The 14,201-nt window shown below is 39.3% G+C and overlaps 1 protein-coding gene across 4 annotated transcripts in view; it reads right to left on the minus strand.

Moving 5' to 3' along the window:
- LOC495312 (MAP/microtubule affinity-regulating kinase 3) overlaps nt 1-14,201 on the minus strand; it is a 43,827-nt gene that overhangs the window by 23,458 nt on the left and 6,168 nt on the right. For all 4 annotated transcript variants that reach the window (XM_018232072.2, XM_018232073.2, XM_018232071.2 and 1 more), the window contains exons 2-12: nt 12,013-12,204; nt 11,482-11,535; nt 8,319-8,367; nt 6,921-6,986; nt 5,912-5,982; nt 5,528-5,584; nt 4,064-4,300; nt 3,377-3,496; nt 2,775-2,874; nt 2,425-2,537; nt 499-649 (exon numbers count right to left, since the gene is read on the minus strand). In XM_018232072.2, coding sequence (XP_018087561.1) covers nt 499-649; nt 2,425-2,537; nt 2,775-2,874; nt 3,377-3,496; nt 4,064-4,300; nt 5,528-5,584; nt 5,912-5,982; nt 6,921-6,986; nt 8,319-8,367; nt 11,482-11,535; nt 12,013-12,204 — 1,210 coding nt within the window. The remainder of the gene's footprint in view (nt 1-498; nt 650-2,424; nt 2,538-2,774; nt 2,875-3,376; nt 3,497-4,063; nt 4,301-5,527; nt 5,585-5,911; nt 5,983-6,920; nt 6,987-8,318; nt 8,368-11,481; nt 11,536-12,012; nt 12,205-14,201) is intronic.

Consider the following 14,201-nt stretch of genomic DNA (forward strand, 5'->3'; position numbering starts at 1 on the left):
AAACTAGGTACTCTAAAGGCCCCCATATACGGGCCATTAAAAGCTGTCGACAAACCGAGTGGGCAGCTTATTGGCCAGTGTGTGGGGCCATCCAACAGACCTCCCCGATCGATATCTGCAGATCTCGATCGGGCAGGTTAAAAAATCCTGTTGGATCACGGGCACATCTGTGCGTCTATGCGATCCCGCGGTCTGACCGCATCGGATCCACAATGATCCAATCTTTGGGCCCTAGGGCCCGCGATCGGATTAGCCTGATATCGCCCACTTCAATGTGGGCATATCGCTGAGAGATCCGCCCGTTTAGCGACAAACTATGTCTAGATGGCGGATCCCTATGTCTATGGCCACCGTTAATGCTTCTCAGCCCAATTATAACCATCAGGAATTATTAACAAATTTAAATTCAATAATCATTACAATAATTTATAAAATCCATTTCTCTCATGTTTATTTTTTTTTTTTAGTATTTTTTTTTTTCTATCTTAAAACACTTACCATGGTCACTGTACCGTCTCTGTTTTTGGCTAGATGAGATACTGCGTACTTTATGATGAGGGGATTGTCCACTGTTGCTGTTTAAATCACTGTTCGGTCTGACCTTTGCAAGTGACAGGTTACTACTAGAACTTGAATCGCTTGCGTCCAGCTGCATTACAGTAAGAACAGTTTGTGTTATCATTACGATTATATTTTATTTATTTCGATAGCACCACAAATGTACTCATTGCTTTACAAGTGTTAGCCAAAACAGAGGTATAGTTATTATAAATCAGACAAATCGATAAATAAGTGCTATGTATTTTAATGCACAGTTGGGGTAAGGTCAATGCCTCAAAGAGCTAACAATCTATTCTACCATTTAAAATACTTCTGCAACAGCTATGAAGTTGCATGAACAGGAAAGCTGTACAAGTATGATGTTGCATGAACAGGAACAGTTGCTAATAACCATTACTAGTCCAAGCAAAAAAAAAGTAAAAATAAAACTTTGCCGTGGTTTTAAAGGAGAACTAAAGACTAACTAAAGAAGTAATGTTGTATGTTGCCATTCTACTTAAGAGAGGGGATAACCAGTAGCTCAATCTTAAATGAGCTTGCAGCTTTCTTTAAAGGAATTGTTCTGTATAAAAATAAAAACTGGGTAAATAGATAGGCTGTGCAAAATAAAAAATGTTTCTAATATAGTTAGCCGAAAATGTAAAGAATAAAGGAATAAAGTGACTGGATGTCAAATATAATAGCCAGAACAATACTTCCTGCTTTTCAGCTCTCTTGCTGATTGGATACCAGGCAGTAACAATCAGTGACTTGAGAGGGAGGCCACATGGTTCATAACTGTTGCTTTTGAATCTGAGCTGAATGCTAAGGATCAATTGCAAACTCACTGAACAGTTGTCCCATGTGGCCCCCCTTAAAGTCACTGACTAACTCAGAGTTATAGAGCTGAAAAGCAGGAAGTAGTGTTCTGGCTATTATGTTAGACATCCAGTCACTCCAGAATTTATACACTACATTTTCGACTAAATACCTATATTAGAAACATTTTTTATTTTGTGCAGCCTATTTAGCCAGTTTTTGTTTTTACACTGAACTGTACCTTTAAGACAGAGCAGAAACTGCACACAGACACCGTGCTTCACTTGCTTTAAGAAGTCAAAAATGTATGAACACTTCTGCATTAGCAGACAAAGATCATTCGCATGACACTGTCAGTATGAGATCTGTATGAGAGCACACCCATGGATACCCATGTTAACATTGTACATTATGTTTTGGCTTCTGTACCAGCCCAAGGCAACCACAGCCCTTTAGCAGTAAAGATCTGTGTCTCTAAAGATGCCCCAGTAGCTCCCCATCTTCGTTTCTGCTGATTCACTGCACATGCTCTGTACATAGAATATAAATGTCACAATATAAGGCTTATTATTAATTAATACAGCTAATTACTACCTGACAGCACAGAAACCAGTGCAACTAGCATCATAATGATCAGCCCTGTAGCATCAGCTTATATTAAAGACAAACATTTTCTGCTTAATAATTTGCAAAACCACTAAGCTTAGCTCAACAGCTGCTCAAAGCCCACTGAGCATGTGAGTGTCACAGACACTTTCCAAGATGGTGACCCCCTGTGACATGTTTGAAGTTCTGGATCATTGCTGCTATTGAGAAACTGAAACTTTAGGCTGGTGCAATAAGTTCAGTATCTAAAATTCCGCCACTCATTTTTAGGGTTTAGTTCTCCTTTAAGTTTTTCAAAGCCAAGTCTAGCACTAAATTATGCTGCGACAACCATGATTCATAAGTGACTACCAATAACTGCTTTTTTACTGCAATCTGGTCAGGAAATATTGACTTCTGAACTATACCTGTGATGACAATTTTACATTTATAACACACATGAAGTCTTTCCACGCATACCTCAGACGATTTCCTCCCAAGAAGCAAATACGTTGCTGTGATTTCATCATATTTCATCTTGCTAAGGGATTCTTGGATTTCTTCTTTAGAATATCCCATTCCTATCATGATGTCTGCAAAAGGGAAAGTTGAAATGTAATTGTTCATGGTCTGATTTCCTTTTCATGAATTTGGCAAATACCCCCTTTAAAGATCTGGTTAAATATTCTTCCTGCCTAGTCAAAGCCAAATGCAGAACTCAAAAAAAATCACTTTCAAACTGGTTAGAAGGTAATGTTCAGTTTTGTGCCTAGATTGTTAGAACATAGGAGGCATTTTTAATGACTTAATTTTATAAAACATATATTTACCAATTCTCTTCTGATCTGCAATATCTAATACAGGCTCCACAAATGGTTTCAGTTCCTCCTCTTCATGTCCTGCATTGATCCATCTGTCCTTCATTATTTGCTTTAGCAAAAATAGAAAAAAAAAAACAATGGGTTCAATTGGCAAAATTTTCTTCATAAAACACACATTTTGCAAAAATGTAGATCGAATACATATAAATGATTCACAGATTCACCATGGCTGCATCTATAAAATTATTTATCAACAGTGTTCAGTTAAAAGTAAAGGTTTTTAACTATATCTCTATTCCCACTGTGATCATCAATTCATCTTACTTTCTTCTAAATTGTGTACTATACAAACTGCAGATAAAAAATAGTAGCCCCAGAAAAGGGGGATGCCTTTTGCTCCAACACGTTTTAAAAACAATACTTTTTCATGTCAATAACCCCATTACAAATAGATTTACTAAGAAAAAAGTTGACGTGAAGTTCCATACTTATTGTATGGGCAACAAACGGGAGGGGGGTGGGGGGTTTGCGCCGACTAGGTTTCCTTCCCCTTTAAGAGGAAACTAGACTACCTAGTGGTTAAGATCAGTGAACATATTAGAAAAACATACCTCTAGAGTGCCTCTTTTGCTTGGGTTCAGAACTAGGAAACGCTTGAGAAGGTTTTCACAGTCTGTTGACATGTAAAAAGGAATTCTGTATTTTCCCCTTAATACGCGTTCCCTTAATTCCTAGAAAAAAGAAACAGATTTGAACCAAGTCGCATTTAGAGCTTGCTTGCAGCTTCTGCTGTCAAGAGATGGCAGGTTAGAGACGTGTTAATTGTGTCTCTGCTAAAGGACATCCAGGCACTTCCATATGAAAGGAGAAGAAAAGGCGGTATTAAGTTAGGCACCCCCAAGTGATTGTATATACTTACCAGACACCCTGGGCCGGTGCTCCTATCAGGAAAATTCGAAGAAGCAGAAAGGCTTGTGGTGCTTGTTCTGTGGTGTCTGGTAAGTAAATACAATCACTTGGGGTGCCTAACTTTTGGCATCCCCAATTTAATATGCCTTTCCTTCTACTTGAAGTTAGATTTTTAGGCGAAGTAAAGCAAACTACCAGGCACAAAAGACGTGCATTTTAAAAACAAGATATTTAGAATCTGTACTTTCACATTTGTTTAACGTCTAATCAAATTTGCTGCATGTACAGCGGTTAAGTCAGGCAATGTGCATGCTGAGCAGCAGTAATCACTTTCTCTTTGCTATCCAGTGATACTGAAGAGTTATGCAAGCAGTAGAACAGAAACTCACCTTCAAATTTTGTCCATCGAAGGGTAAAGACCCACTTACTAGGGTATACAGAATAACACCAAGACTCCAAACATCTACTTCAGGACCATCATATTTCTTTCCTTGGAAGAGCTCTGGAGCAGCATATGGAGGGCTACCACAAAAAGTGTCCAGTTTGTTGCCAACAGTAAATTCATTGCTAAAGCCAAAATCAGCTATTTTAATGTTCATATCTGCATCCAGTAGAAGATTTTCAGCCTGCAGAGTTTATTGGGACACAGATGTAAAAGGATATAATCAGCACATAATATTCTCTATAAATGGCCATTAAACATATACAACATTAAAACAAACAGAAAATGTACTTGTAGATTAGGCACTAGTTATACACTAGTCATTATGAGCTGCTGGTTGGGATTATCAGATAACTACAGGGCAGGTTTAAGGTCAAAGACACACGGTCAGACTCAGGGAGATTAGTCGCCCCGAAGAAGAGATTTGTCACTGGGCAACTAATCTCCTTGAATTGCCTTCCAGCCGGCTGGAATGTAAATCGACGGCGGGGTGGCACACTGATCGATTCATTTTCCGAAGTTGCCTGAAGTATCCTTGTGCGGCAACTTCGGAAAATGAAGTGCTCAGAGTGCCATCCTCTCAGCAATTTACATTCTAGCTGGCGGGAAGGCAGTTCGGAAGATTAGTCCCCCCGAAGAAGAGGAGATTTGTCGCTGGGCGACTAATATCCCCAAATCGGAGCGTGCGTCTCTGCCCTAAACCCCATTCATGTGAGGACTTCATCAGTACTAATCTGAAGGCTGTGCATTGACTCTTATGATCTAATCAATTGGTGGCTATTAATTCAAACAACCTACTGTTGTAAATTTGGGGGGTCCCAGACATTGGAACACCCTTATCAAATTCCATCTACGTTTATCTCAAATCACACTGTATAAAAAAGCAACAATACAGTAGTTAGTGAAGCAAGTGGATTGCCCTTGCAGAGAGGTTGTAATTACTGGTTCCATGTGAATCATATGATCAAAGACAGCCTTTATTTCTGACTAACTGTTACAGTTGGTTTTCATTATTATCTTCCATGGTTTCTGAATAGTTTGCCTTCATATCTTGCCTATTTCTAAGGTTCAAATAAAAATGCTATGACAGACGAAAACAGACTGAATTCACAGGTTTCAATGTAATTGTTATTATTGCATATATTTATTTTCATACCATCACCGATTCATTTTCCACTCTGACTAACCCCCCAGAAATTTGCACAGGGCAACACTAAATTATTATTTCATTTTAAAACAGTAATTTTTTGTGTTACTGTTCCTTTAAGAGAGTTTAAATGCCAAAGGAAGACTTTTTTTTTTTAACTCTACTTAAACAGTCACAAAACATGTAAAATGTTTAAAATAAAATGTTGCACTTTTAAAGGCTTTTTACGTTCATTAGTATTTTCAAGAAAGCTATTTTTCTTACCTTGAGGTCTCTGTGAACAATTTGCTTCTGGTGACAATACTGCACAGCAGACACTATCTAGAAACAAAAATAAAATAAATATTAAATATCATTGAAAAAATTGCTTCCATGCTACCTGGATTTTCTAGGAGATACAAATTTATATGAATTGAGATTTATGGCCTTTAGGAGAGTTACAAATCCTATTTAAAAACCTTGACATTTTTTTTTTTGTTTTAAACCAATTACACTAAAATATAGTATGAAATAAATTTGACTTTTCTAATTTAATGTTAAAAATACATTTTTTAAGCAGAAATTCCTGTATTAGTTCCTAATATTTCTCATAAGATCACAGAATCTCAGATAGTTTCTGAAGCATTCTAAAGTCTTTAGTTTTCTCACCTGGCGAAATTTAGCTCTTGCTTCTTTTTCCTTCATTCTTCCATGTGCAACCAAGTAGTCAAAAACTTCACCTAGAAAAACAAGATAAGAGGGGAAATGCTTGACTTAGAGAACTTAGTAACCGGTCAAGTTAACAGACATCTAATTTTACCATATATGGATGCTGTGCTGTATGAGCCCAGCATCCATAACATGCCTTCTAGTTTCAAATGGAATGGTGCTTTTCCTCCCATTCTTTCACCACTTCGATGTACATGATTAACAAGTACCCTAAATCCTGAAGCACTGAGTGCACTGTCCATGCATAAAGTCAAGTCTGGGTCTAGGAAAAGGGCTGCTCTATCATAAGCAGCATATGGTTGCTGGATGTGGGGAAACAAAACAACTGGGCCATTTCATAAAATACTAGCTACGATAGATAATCCGGAGTTTTTATTCTCTTTTAAGGTTATATTGTAAAAATATTCCCCCAGGGGAAATGCCCCATACTTTATACTTGCCCCTCGGCACAGATTCTGCCAGCGGAGTTCCACGCATTCATCTTCCGGGTCCTCGGTAAGCTGACTGGGAGATCGGTATGTCAGCGCATGCGCATTTGGAGCAGTTTGCCGGTTTGCGACAACTGCGCATACGCCAAATTGGACGGAGATTGCCGATCTCCCAGTCAACTTACCGAGGACCCGGAAGATGGATGCGTGGAATGTGCGCAGAGGGGTAAGTATAAAGTATGGGGCATTTCCCCAGGGGGGCAGTTAGCCTGGTGGGAGGACGGTCTACCTGGGGTGGGGGCTACTGGTTTTTTTTTATATACAGGGTTGAATTCTCTTTAATTTAACTTATATTGAAAAAGGGGTATACTGGACCAACATCCCCTGCCCCCCCCTTTTTTTTTTTTTTAAATTGCCCCCTTTTTCTTCCCCAGCCCTTTTGGCCCCAGGCAACTAAATCTTATTCTTTATCCGTTTTCCCTGCAACTATCTATACTTTTGGAAATGTACTAAATACTTACCTCCACTTGCATACTCCATCACCAAATAGAGTGTCTTTTCTGTTTCAATTACTTCAAATAATTTAACTGCAAAGAGAAAGATTGCACAAATCAATATGTATTTAGATAAATCTGCAGTTATGTTCCTTAAAACCATCAGTTTAACATTAATTACAGAGCTGCAATATGACAAACAAAACAAGGAACATTTCTGACTATTTGAATATTCTGAAAATGGGAAAGTCATGTCTAGAATAGACAGAGGGGCACATGAACGGCCAGTTCAGGAGAAGGAAGGGATAGAGACAACCTTTATATGTATCCAGGGTGTTGGATAGATATACTGAACACATTACTAAAGAATACTGTAAAAAACAGCCTTTATTCACAGTGTATTACTCAATGTTGGAATGCTTGAACTTCAATGAAATGATTGCTTGCAATGCCATTTCATCTAAGTAACTTTCTCCAAAGCTGCTACCTTGGGAAGATTTTGTTCCTTGTCAGTGCTTCCAAATATAGTGGGATGGTTAAAAGAAAAAACAGTCACTGGATTTACACTGTATAACTTTCTAAAGCAGCTTTTCCCTCCAGTTACTTTAAACAAACGGAGACCCAGCAACTTCAGATTAATTTCTCACATCTCTGCACATGCTTTCCTCTGCTGTCAGAACTAGAAACTTGATTTGTTTCTTCCGCTGGAGTCATCATAGGAAGTCCAGCAGTGGACAGTCATCAATCCATAAGGGCAGAGACACACTGTTAAATTGGGGGGATTAGACACCCGCTGACAAATCTCTTCTTCAAAACGACTGATCTCCCCATGTGTCTCTGCCCTTATGGATTGATGACTGTCCACTGCTGGACCCCCTATGATGACCCCACACGAGGAAACTTCGGACGACTTCGGAAAACAAAGTGCTCCGAGTGCCATCCCGCCGTCGATTTACATTCTAGCTGACGGGAAGGCAGTTCGGGGAGATTAGTCGCCCCGAAGAAGAGCAGATTTGTCGCCGGACGACTTATCTCCCCGAATCTGACAGTGTGTCTCTGACCTAAATGTTAAAATCTGGCACACTCAGTTTATCAGACTGGGGTGGCTGAAACTTGCAATAGAGCCTTCCCACCCATTCAGTGATTGACTATAAATCCACTAATCCAATCAGTGAAAGGCACAGGAGGCGAGTGATGCAACCATCCACAGATGAGGTTGCCGATTTAGTCAGCGTCTCGTTATAAATGGTAAGGGATTTCAACAAGAGTACCACAGGGCTGAAAATATAGCCACATGCTATTGTTTCTGCATTGCCACCAAACCATTTCCAAAAAGTCAGAAAAATATACATTTGTAGTTGCTATAATCGAAGTTCATATATCTTGGTAAAAATATTGGTCTAGCTCTAACTGATAATTCATTACCTATATTTGGATGATTCAAAATCTTCATTATTCTTACTTCCCTGAAAAGCTAAAAGATAGTTTACATTAAAACAAGAAATGTAATTACTCAAAACGATATTCAAATCCAATAATGATTTTCATTGGTCAGTTGGGTATGCAGGAAACTCTTTGAGAACAAACATTTAATAAAGCAAATAAGAATTTTTTAAGTTGGTTAAAAATTAAAAATACTTGAGACATGTAGAAAATCAATTTGTAATTTTAATAAAAATGCATAGTAAACAAGAACAGTATTAATCTGTATTAGGGCTGTCAACCACAATCTGTTAATCTGGTATGCCATAGTTTGGCCCTATACAAGGACTAACCAATAAGTCGACAAGGGTTTTGCTTAACAGCTAGTACTTAAAGGAAGGATAAAAAAAAGTAAACCCTACATTTGTAAAAAAAAAAAAAATAAATAAATAAATTTTAACATTAAAAAAAACCAGCATTGCTCACACAGGAACTTGCATCTTGTTTAATTAAATCAAATACCCTTTTCCTTTTAACAAAAGGAACAGGATATTAATCCAAAGAACTGTTGACCAAGCAAAAATGTTACATTGAGCTTTCTGTCATATGGAGGTGTTTAGGCGTAAAATGACACTAAAAAGTGTTACATGGCCTTAGGTATGAGCATGACAAAGTCAGCCCGTGGTTAGTTGGAATTGATTATACTGTAGAAATAGAGAAGGAGAAAATGCATGAAACAAACGGTTTATGTTTCAAACGTCAAGAACTTTTAAATAAAATGTTTGAATTTCATTCATCATGAAAAGCAATGTAAAGACAGGTAAGGCTTTGTAAAATAATGTTCCCAAATTGTGGGTCTCTCTAATGGGGGAGGTTAAAGGAGAACTAAACGTTAAAAATGAATATGGCTCAAAATGCCATATTTTATATACCAAACTTATTTCAGCAGCCTAAAGTTTCAGCTTGTCAATAGCAGCAATGATCCAGGACTTCAAACTTGTCACAGGGGGTCACCATCTTGGAAAGTGTCTGTGACACTCACATGCTCAGTGGGCTCTGATTGGCTGTTGAGAAGCTAAGCTTAGGGCTCGTCACTAATTATCCAGCAGAAAATGAGGTTCCCCTGTAATATCAGCTGATGCTACAGGGCTGATTATTAAATTCTGATGCTAATTGCACTGGTTTCTGTGCTGCCATGTAGTAATTATCTGTATTAATTACTAATCAGCCTTATATTGTGACATTTCTATTCTATGTGTACTGTATATTGTGTCGGTCCCTAAGCTCAGTAAGTGACAGCAGCACAGAACATGTGCAGTGAATCAGCAGAAAAGAAGATGGGGAGCTACCGGGGCATCTTTGGAGACACAGATCTTTACTGCTAAAGGGCTGTGGTTGCCTTGGGCTGTACAGAAGCCCAAAACATAATGTACAACATTTCTAGCCTACTTCTTAATTTAAGCTTTAGTTCTACTTTAAGACTGTGAAAAGGGGACACAGCTTGGTAGTAACAATTGGGATGTATACAGTTAAGTCAAATGAGGAACTAATTGAGCCTTGGTAATTTGTCACATCTCATCTAAATAGGTCCCAGCACGCATTTGTGGATAGCAAAGTTGTCAATTCAACACTATACCCAATATCTTTAAACACTAAAAAAAAATTTAAATAAAGAATATACCTAATTATAAATAAAAGAGAATGTTAAGTGTATGTCTCTGTAATTATCAAAGCATTTACCAAAAATACCAAATTATTACTTTTACCAACGAGTTCAAGATTGCTTGTTACATAACCCATTTAAATACCAGTTCTCTTGAAGCAGGTGGTTGGCTGTTAGTGCAGCGGCTCAGAATAATGTTTTGGCCAAAAACATTGCATTTGTGCCAGCATTCCCTTTCCATCCCCCCCCCCCCCCATTCACCCTTGCAGCTCCTTTGTGCCTTGAGCAGCCAACAAACTCTTTTGAGTGCAGGTCTTCAAGGACATAAGAGATGTCGCCTGAACAAAATTGATGATTCTTCATTCTGAAACTTCGTGCGATTATGGTCATAGGTCATTCTGTTCAGACAGCAAAACAGCTTGACTGCCTTTGCCTTTAAAGGAACAGTAGCACCAAAAACTAAAAATATGTATGAATACAAAAAGATATACTGAGAAATTTATCAACTAATGCAGCAAATTGTAACATTTCAGATTCTGCACCTGGATTACTAAACTGTCAGACCGACAGACAGGAAACTTCAATTCAAATAAAACATGGAAAGCAACTGAACTGAAAAAAAAAGTGTTTGGAATGTGATCAACCTCTTTAAGCATCTTTCAGAATTCAAAGTTAAATGAAAGCCTGAGAAGAACCCTATCCCCCTTCAGTCTTCCCTCCAGACACTCTTCCCCCCAAACAACAGTAGCTTTTTGAGTCTGACAAATTCAGATACCGAGCAGCTGGGTTGTTGAGCGCCATCTTGCTCTACTTTGGGCCCTCTTCTTAGCGATCTCCCTACTGGAGAATAGGCAGTTAAAGCCAATCAGTTTGAGATTTTAGTTTTTCATTGTGAATACCAAGTTGTTTGCACAACAGTGTGAAAGTCTGAGTCAGCATAGGAATTTGCAGAAGACCTTAAGGTCCCCATAGACGCGACGATTCTTCTTGCCGAACGACCGATTTTAGGGAAGTCCGACCAATCCTTCGAAATTATCGTGCGGTTAGTGGTATTCGAACGATCGTACATCTTACGATTTTTCGGCCGACATCTGTCGGGAAATTGATCGGCCAGGTCAAAAAATCTTTGTCGGCCCCAGTGCAATCTCTCTATGTTTGCAGGGCCAAGCAGGCAGCTCCCCTTTGTTTTCCTGCCAAATTGGTCTTTTTAGTTGATGGTAAATTCGTACGATCGTACGATCGTTCTGAGAAGATATTGGTCTCACGATCAGGATCTGATCTTTTAAAAATCTCAACATCTATGGCCAGCTTTAGAAAATCACTGAGCAATTTGAAATCATTTTGTTTTGATGGTTTACACTGCACCTTAAAAAATCCATTATTTTAATGATATAACAGCAAACTTCTAGGGAAATGCTTTGTATCTCAGCAAATTATTAATAAGAAAGAAAATGGCTTAAACAGTGGTAAGAATTGCATATGGTGCAAGAAGAGTGGTCTTACCTTTTGTAGACTAGTGGGGTTTAACTGAGTTTTGTCAATAATCTTTATTGCCACCTACAGAAAAAGTATAGGACATTTTTTTATGTTAAACTGTACTGTCCAATTTTGAACCAAATAATAAAATACAAAACACTGAATAGTGGCGAATCAACACTTTCAAATATTTGGATGAGGAATCACATTCATAGTTTAGTGTTTCTTCAATTGCAGAGTTTTCTCTCTGATAAGTCTCCTTTGCACATTGATCATTTATGCATCCTTATTCCTTGTGGATTTATCTACATTATCACTGTTAAATGTGAGATGTGCTGTTGATTCCAGATTTCTGTTTTAATAATGGGAGTAAGAAGTTTCAGGTATAGCGGTGTGCAGGATGCGGTTTGTCTGCACATTATATTTGGTTCTTGCTGGTAGTCTGACCTGACAATGTGTAGGTTTCATATTGACTGGGAGCCTAAGAGATACCATAAAGAAATCACAGCAAAGAGCAAGGGAATCTAAAGTGCTGCAAATTTTTGGAAAATACCATACCTCTCTGCCAGTGAGGATGTGCCGAGCAAGTTTAACTTTTGCAAAGTTTCCTTTGCCTATTGTTTTAAGAAGTCGATAATTCCCAATATGTGGTTGTTCATCAGCACATGATGCGACTGAATTTCTAGAGCGTGCTCCCTGGCGACCAGAGCGGGAGGGTACATCTTGCCGTCCATCTCCATGAGAAGTGTGCTAAATTACAAGAACAAATAAAGGGAGTATGTATTAAACACCTGTGCAAAACCTAAAGAACAATCACTATTCACATCTTGCTTTTTTTAAAAAATTTTATACAGGGATATGACCCCTCACTCATGCGTGTAAAAGGTTTATTAAGACATGCCTTTAAATCCATATGCCTCCTCCTTCCTGCATAGGGCAGGCAGAGTATGGCACACACAGGGAACATAGAGCAGGAAGAGTAAGGAACACACAGGAGCATTGTAAAGGCAGGGTATGACACACACAGGGAGCATAGGGCAGGTAGAGTATGGTGCACACACACAAGGAGCATAGGGAAAGCAAAGTATGGTGCACACACAGGGAGCATAGGGCAGGCAGAGTATGGCACACACAGGGAGCATAGGGCAGGCAGAGTATGGCACACACAGGGAGCATAGGGCAGGCAGAGTATGGCACACACAGGGAGCATAGGGCAGGCAGAGTATGGCACACACAGGGAGCATAGGGCAGGCAGAGTATGGCACACACAGGGAGCATAGGGCAGGCAGAGTATGGCACACACAGGGAGCATAGGGCAGGCAGAGTATGGCACACACAGGGAGCATAGGGCAGGCAGAGTATGGCACACACAGGGAGCATAGGGCAGGAAGAGTAAGGCACACACAGGGAGCACAGGGAAGGCAGGGTATGACACACACAGGGAGCCTAGGGAAGGCAAAGTATGGCACACACAGGGAGCCTAGGGAAGGCAAAGTATGGCACACACAGGGAGCATAGGGCAGGCAGAGTATGGCACACACAGGGAGCATAGGGCAGGAAGAGTAAGGCACACACAGAAGCACAGGGAAGGCAGAGTATGGCACACACAGGGAGCATAGGGCAGGAAGAGTAAGGCACATGCAACAAATTTTTCACCCATTAAAGGCGAAGGAAAGGCTAAAATTAAGTAAGCTTCATCAGAAAGGTCTATATAAATACACCAGTAAACCCTCAAAGTGATGCTGCTCTGAGTCCTCTGTCAAAAGAAAGACCGCATTTCTTTCCTTCTATTGTGTACTCATGGGCTTCTGTATCAGACTTCCTGTTTTCAGCTTAAACCTCCAGGGCAGGGCGTGAGCATGCTCAGTTTGCTCCTCTCCGCTCCCTCCTCCCTTCCCTGCTGTAATCTGAGCTCAGAGCTGTAAGTGAGCAGGGAGAGACTCAGGCTGGAAGTGATGTCACACCAAGCTTATATGGCAGCTTCTATCCTTCTGTCTAGAGCTGTTTACTCAGGTATGGTAAAGTATTCTGCAGAATAAATATAGCGTTCTTGCTTGCACTATTGTGGCTAATCTGTTGGCAATAAACTGTCTTGGAGCTTTCCTTCTCCTTTAAAGTCTATGGGCATCACTTTTTGCGGCAAAATGTGCATTTTTATTCTCAATTTCTTTTGAAGTGCGACAGTTTTCACTGATAAGAGTCTATGGGAGTCATTTTCACAGTGAAACTTGGATAAAAAAAAAAAAACATCCTTCACTAGTCAGTGCATTTCAATCTTCTATGCAATTTTACCCTTAAAGGACCAGTAACAAAAAAAAAAAAGTAAAAAAAAATTTGTTTCTACTTAAAAAAAAACAAAACACCAAAGCCGTTTTAACTTTAAATTCGCAAAGTCTTTATTAAGAAATTACTTACCGATTCTCTGCTTGCACTCCTCTTCAGAAATTGTGACAGGGCGACGATCCATCGTGCGGCGCTCGATTTCTCCTCCCTGGCTATCTCCTACAGAAGGCAGGGAGGAGAAATCGAGCACCGCACGATGGATCGTTGCCCTGTCGCCGTTTCTGAAGAGGAGTGCAAGCAGAGAATCAGTATGTAATTTCTTAATAAAGACTTTGCAAATATAAAGTTAAAACTGCTTTGATGGGTTTTTTTTTGTTAAGTAGAATTTTTTTTTTGTAATGTAATCTTGCCATGTAGTGTTGCCCTGTCCTAGTAAACTGGTGTGTTTGCTTCAGAAACTCTAC

This window comes from Xenopus laevis, chromosome 8S (assembly GCF_017654675.1).
Source record: "Xenopus laevis strain J_2021 chromosome 8S, Xenopus_laevis_v10.1, whole genome shotgun sequence".
NCBI lineage: Eukaryota > Metazoa > Chordata > Amphibia > Anura > Pipidae > Xenopus > Xenopus laevis.